The following is a 19,516-nucleotide window of genomic DNA, read 5'->3' on the forward strand; positions in this document are numbered from 1 at the left end:
TGCCCCATACATTTCGAGAGAGCTTGTGGACTCAAAGAGGATTTTTCTAACAAACGTCAGTGCCATTCGATGCATGAAGGGTTAGTTTTAAAAATCCTATAGTTAGGAAAGTTGTTTACAATGATCAACTAAATGGCCAAAGTAAAAGAGACATAACGTTAAGCAAGGGAGGCCTTTCATGGCACTAGAATAAAATGGGCGACCATAATCATCTACGACGACCATGAAAGGGGCACTGAAAAGAAAGGACCTCAATGCATTTGATCTCACCAATTAGATGTATAGGAGTCCGGCTTCTCCTCCACATGTGGTTTTGTTAGTGCATGACTAAGATATGAAAACCCATGTCACCCCAATATGAAGAGAGGACCTCCACGCATGTAACCTCATCAATTAGATGCATAGGAGTTCATCTTCTCCTCCTCAAGTGGGTTTCATGCATGGCTAAAGCAAAGACGTGAAAACCCATGTCACCCCAATATGTGGGTAAGCATATAGTGAGCAAAGTACGTACACTAAATATTCAGTTTGAAGCTCTCATCTAAGGTGGACCAGTATTAGCAAAAGACAAGCTTCGAGCTTCAAAACATGATTAAGTTAGTCAAAAAAATATAGATGTTGTGGATCCAAATTGTGAGTTGTAAATCTAGAAACATCAACACGAACTGCATATATTGATTAGTTAAATGCTTTCACTTTTGAGTCTTTTCATTTTCCATTAGTTACTATATAAATATACTAATTACACATTGTACCGTGTGAGACTTGGTTTTGAATATATTGCAGTTATGTTGACTCTCTCCAATTCTGTTTGCACTTGAATTATCTAACATTGAAGGCTGTATAGATCTGTCCATAGCCGTACTGCGTTTAAAGTATCATAATAAGCTCATCCTATGTTAAAATCAGCTTTTGGCTTAGAAAGCCTTTAGAAATACTAATTTTGAAAGTGTTAATTTTGAAAGTGTTCTGGAATAGAAGTCAACTCATTGGCCATTTTTCCAACATCCATTATTTCTGATGATCAAAAATCGGAAAATAAGTTCACATGATTAGCAAACAACGTAAATCCAATATTGCCCATGGAGATTTGAATAGACAGTGATTAAGTGTACTGTTAAGGCACTCCTTAATGTTAAGATCAAGGGTTCAAAACCTGCGGCAAAACCAAAAAAAATCCTGTGACTCGGATATTAATCTTAACATACACATATATGCTCAGAATATTAAATTTAGAAACTTTTAGCTTTCTATTCTCTAATACCAATGTTCATGTATGTTTTGAAACTTATTGTGAAAGATGATGGTGGAAGGACGTGTTTAGAGTGTAGTCCCATAGTACAAGTTATGCCACAACCGGAGATGCACAAATGCAGCATCGGAGCTCCCCAAAGCATAATGTAAGCTAGTTTGCTTAGTGTACAGAATATTTAAATTAAAAACTGGTGAGCATATTCAGAGGAACAAATGCACTAGCATGACCATTCTGCACTCAGCCTGCCATAGCAATATTCACCTTTCTCCTCAAAGGAATTAACTAGGCATTCTGCATTAAGTTAACCATTCTCACTCAACCTGTCATAACAGTGTCTGTCTTCCTCGATGAATTAAATTAACATAATGACATTAAGACGACCAACGACCATCACCATTCATCCCTCCATAATTGTATCATTCTCCTCGTCATCCAAATCAACTGCTGACAATAGATCTTCAAATGTCAAAGGAGAATGCCTAGCCGCGTACTGAAAAAGTATCTGTATTATAACACCAAAGTATTCATTCATTTCATTATCCACAAGGATACATCACATTTTGGAAGTTTATAAGAGAAAAATTTTAGAGCCTTTTCCAGTACATACCTTTGAGCAGCTATCTGCAAAAGCACGAGCACGAGTTACAGCACCCTGGAATTGCACATCAGCCACTATAGGCTTTCCATCTATAATACGCAAGCCCTGATCACCAACAGCAAACCGCAAGAGGCTCCCAGGTTTCAAATGCTTCTCATTCTGAACAAAACAAGGATATCAGGGACCATAATACTGGGACTGGTGCTGCCTAACAAACCGCCTACGGTTTTCTATGCGGTAAAGCTACAGGCTTTAAATGGTCTTTCCATTATAAAAAACAGTTCTTGCAACTCACACCTGACAACAAAATGTTTTAATGAACTTTTCTACCTCAATGAATGCCCTTCCTAAACCAGAATATAATTGTGAAATGCAAATATAAATTTTGAGGTATATTTCCAATGGTAAAGATATCATTATTATAAAGGAGACGTTTCTTCCAAGTGCAAAGTTAGCTATCACAGCGATGTGGATTATCCGTTTGCAGAAGCTTTTCTCAATACCTTGTCTGTGGAGTTCCTCAAATCTCATGTTGCATATACATAATATTAATATATTAACAGTTATGATTGTTATTACCCCCACAATATTACTAATTAAATATACATCTTACAGCTAAAATCTAACTATAAATATTGTTATGAATTTTCAAAACACCTAGCCAATAGGTACAAAATGAAGATTGAGCACACCTGTTGAAGAAATTGTTGAGGCATGCTGGCTATAATAACTGGAGGATCATCTATTGTACCAACAGTTCCATCTTCTTGCAATTCCAAAACAACCTGTCATCATGAAAAGACATTTGTCAGACGTAAGTACAAAGTGAGAAAAGATAAAATTGCCTCCATCCTAAGTTCAAGAGGTATTTTCCTGTCAAAGGAATTACTTAAGAAGAAAGTCCTGAGACAATACATGCAGGAGTATATCTTCTAGAATCTAGGGTGCAATATATAGCTGTAGTTAAGATGGAATGATTTTAATTTTTAATTAAAGCTGGAGGTGACAAGCCTCAATGTTCAAAGGGTATCCACTGGAAAAAACATTACTAGCGTGAAAGCATGTAAATAAATGTTTAAAATTAAAGCCGCAAGGTCCAAAAGAATATCCAGTCAAAGTCTACAAGAGACCATAAATAGCAACCACATCTCAGCACAGATATAAACATCAGAAAAATATTAACTCTCAACGAAAGCATAAATTCTAACAACGTAAACTAGAAACTATAACAAAGAACAACGTGATCTGACTCACAAGCTATCTCTGAACTGATTAGACCATAAATTTAGGACAGCAGGAGCCTCTGCAAACAATCTTTATTTATGATTGGAACATCCATGGGCCAAAAACATTCTAAATTATGTTACACAGTGAATGGGTGCAGATCAGGTGCACTAGACAGTTGGGTGCAGCTCAGTGCCTAGATTTAGGAATTGCGGATGGTGTTGCAGTGGGTGTAGAAAATATATATTTTCAAATAAATAAATAAATATATAGTCAATTGGGGTTATCTCAGGTGTTTGGGCAGAATGGTTATTATCTTCCCCACCCAGGTTCAAATCCCCGCTAGTGACATGATGAGCTATAATGCCTTGATAAATATTGTTGTAATGGCTTCATGCCTATGAATATTGTTGTATTGGCTTCAAGCCTTGTGAACTCTTAAGTGAGTATATCTGTGGACTGGCCTAGTACCAACAACCTCACTCTAGCCCTCGGGTTGAGAGGGAGGCTGATTTCTTTCCTCGGTAAAAAAGGAAATATATTAATATGTGTGTGTGTGTATGTGTGTGTGTGCGTGTGTGTGTTAACCCCCAGATTTGCCTGCGCAACTAGAGGGTTAAGAGCCAGCAGGTTTTGATCAAGCCAGTAGTCAAAGACAGCTTTCACAGAGATCAGAGACAATTTTTCCAGGGATCAGAGTTCATTTCGGAGCCAGAGGCATTTCTGCAGCATATTCATCAGTTTTGGGGAAAATGGTACTTTTAGCAGTCTTCCTACTTTCTAGGAGCCCGAGTTCAAATGTCCACAGCTCAAATGCGATCAGATATTTGGGATTTCAGATTTCAAATGTCCACTGCTATTTTTAGTAGTTAGGGTTTGAGGGTTTGTATGTTGATTCTGAGCATATAGTTGGATTCCTTCCGAAGAATCAAATCTGATGAGCCTGATTTCATTGATATGTGAGTTGCCACTACTTTTAGTAGTGCCTATTTTTAGGCATGCTATATTTGGAAATTGGCAGTGATCTCCTAACAGTTCCCCACATTTTTCGTCTTTTCAAGTTGTTAGAGGTTGGGCTGCTAATTTTTAGCATGTCTATTTCTAGCAGGTGAGGGCAACATGTTTTTGGTTCCAGCGTGGCACATGGCAGCAGTATTCTCAAGGTTCCAATGTGACAAATGGCAATAAGCTAAAAAATTTGTTGTATGCTTCGGTTCTATTTTCAACAGATAACTTATCAATTATTTTAGCAAGGAATGACACCTAGGTATATGGATTCCTTCTTTCTAAATTTGCAAACTGGGAGAGGATTACTTTTAGAGTAAGACAGCCTCATGGGATAGTGTGCATGAGAAATTTATTATTGGATAGTGAGTTTATTTTGGAAAAGTTTAAATAAGGAAAACTTCACTTGTCTTAAGTCAACATCACATGGACAATAGATAGGGCACAGGAGTTGTTTTTAAGAAAGGTCGACCCCCCTTTTTAATGGCTACTTTTATGGTTGTTATGTAGTATTTGCAGCAGTTGAATTTATTTAAAACAGCCAAATTACAACATTGGTGTTTTGCATGAACATGGCCACCTACTTTGAAGAGTTTGAAGAGTTAGATAAGCCAGAGCAAATGGCATTATTTCAGCAGAGTTTTCAAGTGAGCAACCAGCAGTCCTCTTTATCCCATCTCTCTTTTTCTTCTTGCTGCCTACAATTTGCAGGGTGAATTATTGTAGTCAGTCTTGCATTATGTCTCTATGATGCGGACAGTCTTTTGACAAAAGGAAGATAGAATTTGACTATACAGTTTTCCACAGCTCTTTGAATTAGTCAGTTCGTTAATTTTATTTTGTGCGGTGCTATGGGTAGTTTAGTACCTTTACTTTGATTGTATTGATCACTTAAAGTGCACATCTATTCTCTATTTCTTTCACATATAGCTGTTGCAAATTTAAATTCTCTTGCATTATTTAAGCATCAACATTCTTGTGTTTTATGTGCTGATTTGTCATTCTAACATATAGATTTTTCTATGTAATTATCAATACATGAACAATAGGGACACCCCTCTGTGACTGGAAAAGCACCAGTCCAATCGGAGGAGTAAGTCTAATTACTCATAGGTTTCTCTTATGTTTGCTTGGTGCAGATTTTAGTGATAACATTATACAATTCAAAAAAAATGCTGACTGCCAATTTATTACAATTAAATTATTAATCTTTGCTCATTAATCAACTGGGTCTAGATTAGTTAGTAAAATGGGGCTGTTTCATACCCTCCGCCAGGTCAAATCCCCCAAAGATGCATTTCACCCCTTGTGAGCTCTCTCACCTATGCAAGCAGACCATTTCATGCAGTTAGTGCCAGTTGCAAATCTTGGTGATTTCAGCAAAATAGAGACGTCCACACAGTTTCTCAGCCAAAAGGATCTTTCTAGAATAGAATCTTGTAAGCGGGATACATTCCACTGTAATAGTCCTTGATGGGGGAAAGGCATGTTTGCCACACAATAATAATAGGAAGCATCTTCATCCAAAAAAAAAGGTTATCCTTTTCAAAACCTATTCACCAAATATTAAATAACACTGGAATTTGAATCCATGATTCATAATACATACATGAATGTCTCTATTGCAAAGATACTTACCCTGTATACCTATAAAGATCAAGGAAAAAGGCACCCCATTGTGAAGATATGACACTAGAGGCAAATAGCAGGTCTACAATGCAAATCCCAAAATCCAATAACCACTTGTGAACAAACCAAAACCTTTCCCAAGTACAGAATGTTGGCCAGCAACCTGGAAAGGGTTTTGTAGCTAAAATAATATTGGAGTACCCTAAAAATGGTGTTCAAGTCTATGTAACAGTTGGATAGTGAAATTGCAGCTCAACTTTTATAACGTCGTCAGGAACTCATAAACACAGAACAAAACCTCTGTAACTGCTTTTGAGCTTAAAATATGCATGGCAATCTCTGGAAACAAACTGGCTGGCATGAGAAGATGTGCATCAGACTGATCAGAAAGATGTGTTTTTTAAGTTCCTAATTATCTAATAAGACTTGAGACATTAATAAAGGGCGTCTTTGTGTCAAGGGATTAGTTGTGTCCTAATAATGTAATAAGGCCTAAGACATTACTGAGGCCATGTTTGAGTTAATTAGGGGATTGGTGCATCTTGATAATATCACAATGCCTAAGACATTCATGAGGCCGACTGTGTGGGGTTATGTTTGTCCTAAAATGTAATAAGGCTAAAGGAATTTATGATGCTAACCTTGGGCTAATTAGGGTTAGGGCTAGAGTAGCATTTATGGTAAGGCTAATAAACCTATAAATAAAGGAGACAGCCTCAACATAAGGGATCAATGTATTTTGTTTGTTTGGCATTGTATTGTAGAGTACCCTCTCTTGAATAGGGCTTGCTTTCTAATACAATCATTCAACTGTCCTTCCATTCTGATTCTCCGTTATTGTGTGTTCCATTGCTTAGTATATCCTCTCATGATATTGCAATTAGTCATTTTTGGTTGGAGAGTAATAGTGATGGGCACAGGTTCACCACAAATGGTATCATAGCAGTGGTTGTGTGACCTGTTGACAAGTTCATGGTTTGGTTGGGATGCATCTTTAACCGTAAAGGAGTAAGTTTGATTGTGATCTTCTCAGCACAAGACAAGTTGTTTCTTGTTACTGTTCAAATAAGTCATTTCCTTCTTGTTGTTCAATAATCCATCAGTTGTGTTCACCACGTGTTCCTCATTATAGTGTTTATATGTTAGCTCATCTAATTTTTCCATCTCATTGGTATCAGTTCTCTGAAATATACAAGCCGATCCATATTGTGTCTCGGTCTTAGAACTCAGAGAAATAACTTGTCAAGTCTTTCAAGTATTTATTCAATATTCTTAAGGTTCATCGTATTCTAATTGTGCCATAAATGATTTTGAATTTATGAAGTGCCTAAAGACAATTGTTGATTAGGTTGTATGCATATATTTGGAAACCATATATAAGATGTGGACCTTCCATTAACCCCAAATTTTAAGAAAGAATCATGATTCACAAGAATTTCAAGGACGGACTGGATCGTGGAGACCTCCACTTCCTTCCAGAAGACCTTCAGTGGTTATGTGCAAAAAAAAGGGACTGGGAAGTCCCCTTGGACCTTCAAGTAATTTTTACAATCCCTATTTTTGCTTTAAAAGCAAGCATATTTTGTATTCAGTAGCAATCTGTGCAAGAAGAGTTATTAAGTGTCACTACAACCCTCTGAAATTTTGGAATACTGTACATAACGACCAAAATAAGCAGGCATACAACTTTGTCTCGACTCTCGAGTCTCAACCACTCAATAAAAGAAAGCATTTCATTGAGAAGGCTGAAAGCACCCAACAGGTATTCAAGGCACTCTGACTGCGTGTGTGGGCAGCAGACACTTGTCATTTATGTTGAAGCTTATGGTAGCTTCGGAATGTCTTCTGCATAGACTTGGTGTCTTAGAATGTGGAAGATGACTTATTGCCTCTTTAGATGCTTGCTTGGTGGAGTGTGTGACTTATGTCTTCTTTCCTAAGTCTAACTTGGGAAAAGTACAATAATTAAAATCAATTAATTATTGTGGACTATTAAGTCATTTTCTAAGGAGAAATAATTTAAATTATTTACGTGACTTAGAAATTATCTCAACCATTGATCTCCAAGATCTTCTAGAAGGGAGATTAGGGTTAGGGATTTAGGCATAATGAAGATTATAAAAAGAAGCCTAAGGAAGAAGTAAAGACACAAGAGGGGACACAACAAGAGAAAGCGTTTTTCTCTAGTGCAAGTGGCTCAATAGACTAAAGCGCAAAGGAGGAAGACTGAGGAGGACACAAGCATATCCAAAAGGTTGAGTGTTTGGAGATTGTGGGGACTAGTTGTTAAAGAGAGAGTGAGGTCGATTGATTGGAGTAGCCGATTTGTTAGAGGCCAAATTTCTTGAGGCACAATGGCAACTCGTAAGGAAGGCACAGGGTCAATTTTGCTAGCAAATTGTTGGGCCAAATTTCTCCAGCTCGAATTCCTTCAAAGGCTGATTTCCACGGGGCCAAATTCATCTGCTAGGGGCCAAGTTAGAGGTTCCAGTAAGTGTATTTTTCCTTGTAATTCTGTGGGTCGAAAACCCTGATTTTCCAGTTTAATAAATGATGAATAATTGTTGTGGGCATTTATTTGTTGCAATGTGTGATTAATCTCTCCTAATTTCATTTTCGTTGCATGTATCTCTAGAGGTTAAAATTCCTGTGATTTTTTTTTTTTTTTCAAAATTTATTTGATTAGTTAAATAAACTATTGGGAATAAATAATTGTCATGAGAAAAAAAAAACGGTTGGTATTAACAAATTTAACAATTTACTAGTCAAAATTAAGCTTTGATCAGGGAACATTAATTAAATGGACTTTGCACAGTGCATATGATAAATGACCACCAAAGTAAATCACAAAGAAGAAACTTGAGGAAAACCTTGATTATGTACTAAGGGCTCTAGAAGATCGAATAATCAGTGAATTTTTCTTGAGAGACATCCCCCAAAGGAGGGATGAGGAAGAACCTCCTAAGGAACCACATCCAAATACAAACAGAAACATATCTACGATTGAGGATAGGGAAGTTCAATGACACACGAATCAAAACTTTGGTTGGTCAATTGGACCAATACTTACCCTTCATAATATTCCTAAAAAAATCAAATAAAAGGGTCCTCATAGCATAATTACACATGGAGGTTAAAACCTTCCAATGGTCTCAATAGATTACAAACAAGCCTAGGTCGTACAGATACACATGGAAGGAATTCAAAGAAGATTTATTCGATCAGTATGACAACACTTGAAACAATGGTTGTTTCAACCAAATCTCTAAGTTCAAACAAACTGGATCAATAATGGAACATACCATCCAACATCAAAATTTGGCTTCACATATGTTTATGATTTATTAAGGATAGGATACAAGAATTATATATCAAAGGACTTAAAGAGGACACGTGTTATGAGGTTAAATGCTCAAACACAGTGTTACCAAGGATGCAACTCACAAGGACAGACATGTTGAAGGAAAAAGTTGAATCCAGTGGAGGTATACCAATAACCAGCATAGAGGAATTTTGCGGAAGTCAGCTAAATGCTCCATACCAATACAAAGGATCTCTCCCAACAAATTGGAAGGAAAAAAAGTGTTACCTAGTATGAAGGGAGACTTTTTATGTGTTGGGATACTACCCCTCCTCATAATCAACAACTATTGTAACTTGCTTACTGAATTGCATTGTAAATGACAGCATTTTTAGTAGAACCAACACCCTTCATTTGCTAAGATCGAATTTTGAGAAAATGGTTCGAATTCATGAATTATTATAGTTATTGAATACTCCAATATACTCGATTGTCGATGATATAGTGAAAATTAGCAAAGCCACTCTCACCAATGTTTGAACTTGTTTACAAAATTTATAAGACAAAATCGACTTTCTCCAACTTGAGTCACAACTTCAACGAGATGAAGTACTGCAAAAGAGTCAACATTCTGAATTAGTCCTTGTTCAAAATAATTCTCTTTTTGACTTTTCAAAAATATTCTTATCTGTTAGAAATGTAACTAGTTCTGGTCTTCATAATTGTTATTGTACTCATTTCAATAAGTATCTTATGTAACAAACAAAAGAAAAAAAGAAAAAGTATTGTTTTAAAGCATGGCTTTCATGCTCTTGATTGATGGCCTTCTAGGTAAAACCCTGCTCTTCATGCTTCTAGGGTTTGTTAAGTCATAAGATATATTGTCATGAGTCAAGAGAGTCAACATCATGATTATAAGACCCTTCCAGGCAAGATGTACCTTGTAAAATAAAATATAGAAGGTCCTAGAAACCTCCAAAGTACAAATCGGCCATGGCAGCTATAACTCGGCGTAAATGAGGGAATTCGACCCCTTGGAAATGTTATAAATAGAAGCATATTCGACCTCATTTGGCACTCACTCACTCACAAGTTCAATCTCTCAATAAGAAGTTTGATCTGTAGTTGGGAGAAGTAAGAAAAAAAAAGCGAAGGTCTAGAAGACAAGGAGAATCCAAGAAGAAGAAGAAAAGTTTGTTTTTGGGCTTTATCTCTCTCACACATGTGAAATCTAGGGTTTTTGTAGCATCTAGGAAGGCTGAAATTGCAGGTCTAAATTGTAGGAGATCAAGTTGCAGTATCAAGTTGCTACAAGAGTGAATACTCAGTTTTGACCTTGTTGCACTCAAATTTTCAAAGTTCCATGGAAGTGAAAGTACCAATTTTTTCAACAAGGATCAAATCACATATCAGTAGTGCATGTGTCATAGTCATCCCATTCTGCAAGTTATATTGTAAATGATCTTAGTAAAACCATGAGTCTAACGAAATCCATCCTAGGAGGTTTTTTTAACCTCATTAATTACCTGTGCTTTTCGACACGGCTAATCAAAAGAGTTTTTTCCCTCTAGCTTAAACCCCCAAAGATAGGGTGAAATTTATTGTCAAATTATTAAATGAGTCTTAGTGTTTTAGTCGAGTCTAATGTAAAAGTGGTTTGGGAATAATTTAAGCTAATTGGCTAAATTATTTTATTACAAATCACTTGGTTTACTAGATCATATTGAGTTGCAGATGGGTTATGTGTCCTGAGGGCCTAAGACAAATGTGCATTCCTTCTTTGAGTCTTGTAAAAGAAAATTCATATGTATTAAAGGGTTGAAAAAAAAAATAATCCCCTCATGTGTGAATTAATTAATTTTTTTGGCAAAATGATATTAAATCCTAAGCCAGAAAATTAATTAATTACAGTCAAAATTAAATTGTCTAGGAAAATAAATTCTCCAAATGGAAAAAATCGTGGGTATTTAAGGAATCAATTTTTAAAGGTCCTCCACCAAGGGAATATTGTCTTTTTTAAGAAAATTTGGACCCTTGTACCTTGGGGGTTAAATCAAAGTCAATTTTTTTAGGAAATTAACTCTAAATAATTAATTTTGAGCTAATTAAAATGGAATTAAATGGTAAATTCGAAAATTCCTCAAAAATAAGAAATCAAGGGCCAAGATAAAAATATCTTGAAGTGTTTATCAACGACCAATATTATTTTTAAAAGGATCAAAGAAACTATCCATTATTTTTCCATTTGGAAAATTTATCTATAAATTAGAAAGCCATTTGAGTCTATAGTCATCTTGATCTCTGGCTAGAATTGTTGCTGAAGCATTGTGTAAACTATTGTCTCACTGGGAACTATTTTTCTATCATAATAAAAGACTTTGGGGTGCAATTCAAGGTGTTCTTGCTTATTGATTTGTGGTATCTGCTGACTACGGGCATCTCTATGTTGTGTTGACTATTGGTAAGATATGTTTTTTCATTAGATGGAGATATAATCATACTATTGATAGTTTTGGGCTAATCTTATGTGGTTTGATTCCCCATGTGATCTAATAGATTATTTTTTGAGATAAATACAGCGTTTGTAGGTATTTCAGTCTTTGGCCTCCAAGTTCACAAACTTGGGCAAGAACCATTGTTGCTTGGATCTTTAGATTTTATATGATGGATTTAATCTTCGCTTGGGCTATAGTGAATCATTAATTTTTCAGAGTATTTTAGCCATTCTTTTAAGTACACCAAAAAAAAACTCAAAATCCATTTAAAAGCACATGCATATTTTGTAAATTGTAATTTTAATTTATTTTTCTACCTTGGGTTGGGGCTTTAGATTTATTTTGTATATATTTGGCGTTGGGGTGTTTTTATTTTTATTGTTGCAGGATAGATCAAGGAGTTAAGTGGAAGAAGAGCTACATCTAAGCCTTTGAGGGTAAGATCTAGTCTCTTGGAAATTTTTGCAGGTTTCCCACGACAAAATTTTCAGAAAATCAAAGAGCTGAAGCATAAAAATAATCAAAGCAAGGTTTTTCAATTTTTGGCTTTCCCAAGGCCAGATCTACCTCCTCCAGGCCCAGGGTCTCCCTCTCTTGGCCTGCGCCAGCCCTCCTTGCCCTCTGTGTCATCTTTTCGACCCTCCTAGGCTAGTTGTTAGCCCTACTTAGGCCTGTGCAAGCCTCTCCTCCTTTTCGGCCCTCCTCCCTTGGCCTTTCTCCTCCTTCTCCTTGGTCGTCGTCCTATAAGGGCTTGCAGCTCCCTTGTGGAGCCTTTAGGCCCTAGGCCTTAGGCCTTGGGGTTAGCCCCTAGATCCCTATTTTCCCAAATGCTAGCCTTTCTGGGCAAAGCGTTGGCCCTTCTTGGCCTTTTCTAGCCTCCTTGTGGCCCGATCTATCATCCTAGCCCACTTATCCCCGCAAATTCACTTCCCTTGTCCTAGTTCTCCAAATTTTGGCCTCTTTTGCCCCAAAATTGACCTGAAACCCTAATCTGAAGATTTAAGGCTAAATACTTGGCGGTTTTGCAAGATTAAGGTCCCAAAATTCATATCTAGCAAGCGGCAAGGTAATCCCAAAGTTTCAACGATTTTCAATGGTGGGATCTTCAAAGCCTTGAGCCTAGGGTTTGACCTCCAAACCAGTGTTGCAAACATTGCGATTTAATCGCAATTTTTTAACTTTGCCGATAAAATTGCCCGATTTTTATGAAGTTTTTTTTTCGAAAAAATCGCAATTCGATAAGCAAAAGCATGGACCTCCGGGACAACGCGTTTTAAAAGCAATTTCGTGGGTTTTACTTGTCATTTTTAGCAGACAGCGGACTTGTTTAAGAGCTAAGGAGAAGAGGAAGGCGACTACTAGGACAAAGGTGGAGAAAAACAGAAGATTTTAGCATCCCCAGCAAGAGAAATTTGTGTTTCGACCAAATTTCTTCGGCAAACAGTGGTTTCCAAGTTTGGGCACCAAATTTAGCCTTTTTTTTGTTTTTTCTTGTTTTTGCTTGGGTTTCTATAACCCATTGATTATCAATGATTTTTGAGTGGATTTGATTGTGTTTTTTTTTTCATTTTTGTTGCATAGAGTGGAGAGGGTTCATTTTGGTCAAAAATGCAAAAACTTGATTGTTAGATTTATTAGTTTAATTTTTTCTTGTGCTCTATTTTTTGCATCATTTTTTATTGGGTGTGAATGTGCATTTTTTCTATTATTTTTGGATTGAGTTGAGGTTTTTTTTTGTCAAAAATTCAATGTGTTGTGTCATGTATGTAATTTTTTTTAACTTGCAATTCTTCTTGTGCCATAGGTTCAAGTTTCAACTTCAAACTTCATCTTACATTAAAACTCAAGAGTTCAACCAAATTACAAACATGCCAAGGAAATTGGACCCTCTGTGGGAATTTGGTGAACCTGATGGAGGGTTTGATAGATCAAACTTGTCTTGCAAGTTGTGTGGGCATCATATGACAAGGGGGTTTATAGATTGAAGTATCACCTTGCAAAAATCCCTGGACATGAGGTAGGGCCTTGCACCAATACAAATCTGGAAATCATCCAAAGAGCCCTCAGATCATTGAAAGAATTAGAGCAAGTCAAATTGTCCAAGTCAAAGCTGAGAAAGCAACTAGTAGGGAGAGTGTTAAGAGGTGATTATGAAAGTGGCACTAGTTCTACTTTAGCATCAACATCTACAACCAACCTTGTAGCTACCTCATCATATTTTGTTCCTAGAACCACAGCTGGTTCACAACCATCTATCTCTTCAATGCTTAAAAAAAAAAAGACGCTGACAAGTTGTTAGGCAAGTTTCTCCTTTGGAGTGATATTCCTTTCAGCGTTGCAAGGTATAATCCATTTTTCCAGCCTACTGTTGATGTTATTGAAATTGTTGGCCCAAGGTACAAAATCCCTTCTTATAATGACTTTAGAGGCCGCATTCTTCAAGATGAAAAGGTTGACTGCACCAAAAGATTGGAGGAGTTTAAGGCATCATGGGCATAAACAAGACATATTGTGATGTCAGATGATTGAACCGACCAAAAGGGGAGAAGCCTTATAAACTTCTTGGTTAATTGTCCCAAGGGGACAACGTTTATGAAATCTGTTGATGGATCTACACATATCAAAGATGCAAAATTATTATGTGATTTGTTGGATGTGTTTATTTTGGAGGTGGGTGCAGAATATGTTGTCCAATTCATAACAGACAATGCTACAGATTATGTTGTTGATGGCAAGATGCTTATGGAGAGGCATCCTACTTTATTTTGGACACCTTGTGCTACACATTTTATTGATTTGATGTTGGAGGACATAGGAAAAATTTCCTTTGTCAAAGATATTGTTGACTCATCAAAAAGCATTACAAAATTTATATATAATCATGCATTTGTGCTTCATTTGATGAGAAAATTCACCAACAACAAGGAGTTGGTGCGTCGTGCCATTACATGCTTTGCCACCAGTTTCATATCTCTCCTCTTGAATTCTATGTGGGATGTGAAGAGAATGTTTCTTTCAGATGAGTGGTGTGCTTTGACATTTAGCCACAAACCAGAGGGAGAGGCCATATGCAAATTAGTAGCAGCCAGAAGTTTTGCCTTGAGGTCTACTTCAACTACTACTTCAGGGTTATCTTCGTCATCATCCTCTTTCATGCAATTGGTGCCTTCATCCTTGTTTTCAACTGTCTTCTCTGGTTCTAGATTATCTTTGTGCTCTTTGCCACCATCTTCTAGATTTGAGGTCATGAGCAAAACTCCTTTTGAGTGAAGATCTTGAAGATTCTCCCAAAGCTCTTTTGTTGATGAACATTTCTCCATTTTGATTTTTATATGATCTGGTAGGGCAATCAAGATTGCTTCCATTGCTTTTCTATTGGATTCTTCTGACTTATCTGTAGTAGCATTTTCAGTAATAACTGATTCCCAGACTTCACTGCCAAGGGCCATCAAAAAGAACTCCATTCTTGTACTCCATTGTTCAAAATGTGTTCCATTGAACATGGGGCTTTGCCAACATGATTTACATCTATTTTCATAATTGGGGAGGAGATATTTCAGAAGGTTTGGAGCCTTCTTGATTATTCCATTTATGTTCGTAAGATCTACCTTCTAGTTGTTAGGCATTGAAGGTATTGGCTCTGATACCAATTGTTGGAAATACTTAGAGGGAGGGCGAATCATTGTTTCATTTCACAATTGTTATTTTAAACCAGTTAAGATCACTTAAAAACAGAACACAAAATGAACAAAATAAATAATTTTATTAACAAGAAATGACGAGGACTCCAATCCTCTTTTTACATCAATCAATTTGTACAATAGGGCTTATAATTTCTTCGAGGCTCCAATCCTAGATGACGATTCTGGTCCTGATGAACCACACTTGTTGGTTCGAAATGCGTCGACCAAAAATTTCTATTATGTGATTTCTACCGAAAGTCCTTGCTTAATTCCAATCTTCAACCAAACTAGGCTCTAACCTGCAAGTGCCACGCTCCAACTTGGTCTTTTGGAGGACTCCAATCCTCTCAACGATTCAGGCTCCAACCTAGTTTTCCACAAGGCTCCAACCTAATGTGAGGACTCCAATCCTCTAGGGCTCCAACCTTTACAATCTGCTTCAATTCTGCAAAGCGGCTTTAGTGCTGCTACAGGGCTTCTAATGTATCCTTCAACAAGTCCTAATAACACCTCCAAGATCACCTTCAAGAATGGTTTATGAATAGCTCCAAAATTTGCTTCATCAATTGCCTAGTATGTGTCTCCACAACTTTTCTTATCTGTTCAAAACAATTTTCCTCTAGGCTACTTCATTAGAGCTTCAATAATGCTGCCCCTTAGATGACTTCTTCAATAAGCTGCTTCAAAGTCTGCATTCACAAAGTGTTTCCAAAAATGCTTCCACAAGCCTTCAATAGTGACCCAACAAATATTTCACGGGGCCTTCAATAATAAGTCTTCAAGATGCCCTAAGCAATGCTCCAAGCTTCAACTACTGATCTTCAAAATGGTCTTTAATAGACTGCTTAACAAGTCTTCCAACAAGTCAACAATGCTCCAGCAAGGTATCTTCAAATTGTCTTCAACAAAGTCTTCAAGAGTAGCTCCAAAGGATCTCCAAGATGCTATGGAAGCCTGCTTGACAAGGGAATTAGACTTCTTAGATCATTCACAGGTTCAAGCCTCCACTGTTCAAGTCTGAGATTACCAAGCTAAAATTCACAGATTGTTCACCCTCAAACTGAAGTCTTTTATGCTCCACAGATCAAGGTCTTCCACTACAGGACCGAGACTTTTCTCCTTTCTATAGGGCCAAAATAACAGTGTTTTGGAGGTCTGCCCACAAATCTGAATTATATTAGTGCACAGTTCATAGGTCCGAAAATAAGATTCTTCCCACAGGTCTTAGGCATATTAGTATTACAGGTCCGAGCTCTGAAGTTCTCCCACAAATCCGAGGGTATAAGACAGAAAAACAAACAGAATTTTCCACCAAAAATCGTCCTTTCTTGCACAGGGAAATTTGTTCTTCTTAACTGTCTTACTTTTATTTTTACCTCAGGTCTGAATCATTTTTTGTATGCTTGACCGAATTTATTTGCCAAACCGAGGAGCTCAACTTTTTATTTATAATTGTTTTTCGTATAGTGAAGAGACACGTCTCTTGATCATGGAGCTGACTTGTGGGCCAACTTGTATAATTGTTTTCATTTTCCAGTGATGCCAACACAACAACTTCTTGTAATGAGGTATGGCATTTTTTTTAGTGTCATATAGTATATGTATTGAGTGATCCTGAGCATCGTATGTTTGATGATGAGATACATTTTTGAGGATAGTTAATCCTTTCTTGGATAATTCTCAACCAGAGGAATGAAACTTTAGTGCTTGCACTCAAAAAAATGTTTTATGGTTTTAGCAGTCCAACGCTATTCTGCCACATATATCAAAAGTCCAAGTTGAGTAAGTGCAAATTTTGTTCCATGCCTTCTTGTCCTTTTAATATCTAAGATTCTTTGCCATAGTCAACAAGTCTTGTCTTACTATAAGCAAGACAAGTTAAAGAAGGAGCACAGTCTGGAGTCATTGTTTGAGGTCACAATGCAAGAGGTATAGAGGGATTCCACTTCATAGAGTTTCATCAATGCATTTGGCATATACATTTAGGACTTCATTTATGCATACATAGGCTTATGGCTAGGGCTTCAATTATATATTTAGGGCTTTATTCATCTTCAACAATGCTAGGCCTTCAAGGATGCTAGGGTCACTATTGACATCAATGACAACTTTATCCAACAACTCCAACACAAAGGAAGACTATTGTAAGTAAGGATGTCAAATTCGAGGAGGGTAGGACCTTTAGATCGGAAGCGAGAGGCTCTGAAGGCTGAGTAAGGGTAATAGCACCAGCAATTGGGACTTAATCTTATGATCAGGAGGAGGAGCAAAAGGTTTCTTTGAGCTCTGTCAAAAGGAGGTCAATATGGACCAAGCAGACCTTGAAAGATGACGAGGAGCGTGTGGAGGCTCCTAGCAACACCTTCAAGGACAGTAGACCACCAAGGAGATTTTCCTGCTACATGGCATTTATGAGCAGCATCAATTAGTATGAGCCTTCCAATTTTGAGGAGGCAACTGACCAGCATGTTTGAACAGATGCCATGGTGGAGGAGTGCAACTCCATGACGAACGATGTTTGGGAGATTGTCCCAAGCCCTGAGAGGAAATCAGTGGTAACTTCTCAATGGATATATAAGAACAAACATGTTATTAATGGAAATCTTGAGAAGTATAAGGCAAGGTTTGTGGCGAGAGTGTCCTAGGAGGGAGTAGACTATGAGGAGACATTTATTTCTGTCATCGGATATGCATCTATCAAGGTTGTTATTTCCATTGCTTCGAAGATGGAGCGCAAGACACTTCAAATGGATGTGAAGACAACCTTCCCCAAGGATTCGAGTTGCATTGGAAGGAGTCCCATGTATGCAGGTTGAAGAACACGTTGCACGAACTTAAGTAGGCACCTAGAGCATGGTACTCAAGGATTGATGGGTATCTACTAAGCTTGGGCTTAATCAAGAGTGCGGCGGATTCCAATTTGTACTATGCACTTGTTGGCAATGATCTGCTTATCTTGGTGCTCTATGTCAAAATGATCTCTTTCTAACGAGATCTAAGAGGCACATAGAGATGTGCAAGGAGGACCTTGGTTCGAAGTTCAAGATGAGGGACATCAGGATGATGCACCGCTTTTTGGTATTGGAGGTGTGGCAATAGCCAGGAGAAATATTATTTGGGTAGGGCAAGTATGTGGTTGATATCTTGAAGAGATTTCGCATGGAGGATATCCCGTGAGTCCCAAAAACCCCTAAGATTTTTCAAGGTCTGAGGTTGTGGCCAATCTTGCATAGCCTTAATATTTTTTGGATCCACTCATACTCCTTCGTTGCCCGCAATGTGTCCCAAGTACTCCACCTCTTCCATTCCAAAAGAACACCTGGACAATTTAACAAATAATTTCTTATCCTTTAGAAGTTGCAATATTTGGTCAACATGTTGATGATGTATTTCCCATGTGTTGTTGTAAATGAGTATATCATCAAAATGACCAGGACAAATTTTCTGAGATATGACTTGAGAATGTGATTCATGAGACTTTGAAAGGTGGACTGGGCATTACAAACACCAAAAGGCATAACCAAAAATTCATAGTATGTGTTTTGAAAGTGGTCTTGGGAATGTCTTGTACTTTCATTCTAATATGGTGGTAGCAGAAGCAAAGATCCAACTTGGTAAAGAATTGGGCGCCATGGAGTTCATCAAGGAGATCATCCACCACAGGGATAGGAAACTTACCCTTGATTGTGAGTTTGTTGAGGGCCTTGAAATCGGGACACATGTGCCATTCCCCGTCCTTCTTTAAGACCATGACTACTAGGGACGAATAAGGGTTGGTGTTGGGACGAATCACACCTGCTTCTAGTAGTTCTTTAATAATCTTTTCAATTTCATTCTTTTGTGCAAATGGATACCGATAGGGTCAGACTTTGGGCAGTTGGCTACTCGGAATCAAAGGGATGCTATGATCATGTTGTCCTTGGGAAGGAGGTAGCTCCTTGGGTTTTTCAAACACCTGTTGATGGTGGCTCAACACCTGTTGCAAATCTAGATGAATATTGGCAATGCTTGAGTAAATGGCCTGGATTGTGTTGAATTGAGCAACTACCCCATGGTGGCCCTCTTTTAAAAGCTTCTCCATTCTATGCAAGCTGATGATTGTGGGATCACCTGCCTAGAGCCCACGGAGCGTATGCATGTGTCCATTCTGTTTGAAACCCATATATAGCTCTTGGAAGTCCATGGTAGTGGGGCCTAGTGTTTGAAGCCACTAGCCACTCAGCTCCAAGGGCGATGTCGCAGCATTCCATTTCTATGGCAAACATGTGTATTTTAAGGTGATAGTCCCCCATCTGGAGTTTGATATTTTCACAACAGCCTTCACAT

General features: G+C 37.6%; 1 protein-coding gene across 1 annotated transcript in view; it reads right to left on the minus strand.

Moving 5' to 3' along the window:
• Positions 1–1,226: 1,226 nt before the first annotated feature.
• The window catches only part of LOC149232806 (uncharacterized), a 98,695-nt gene continuing 80,405 nt past the window's right edge, over positions 1,227–19,516 (minus strand). Inside the window, exons 5-7 of the mRNA XM_089379522.1 lie at positions 2,546–2,638; positions 1,863–2,012; positions 1,227–1,757 (exon numbers count right to left, since the gene is read on the minus strand). Coding sequence (XP_089235648.1) covers positions 1,653–1,757; positions 1,863–2,012; positions 2,546–2,638 — 348 coding nt within the window. The 3' untranslated portion in view covers positions 1,227–1,652. The remainder of the gene's footprint in view (positions 1,758–1,862; positions 2,013–2,545; positions 2,639–19,516) is intronic.

This window comes from Pinus tabuliformis, chromosome J, assembly GCF_031772625.1.
Source record: "Pinus tabuliformis cultivar Carrire ecotype Pingquan chromosome J, CPIR1, whole genome shotgun sequence".
Taxonomy (NCBI): Eukaryota; Viridiplantae; Streptophyta; class Pinopsida; order Pinales; family Pinaceae; genus Pinus; species Pinus tabuliformis.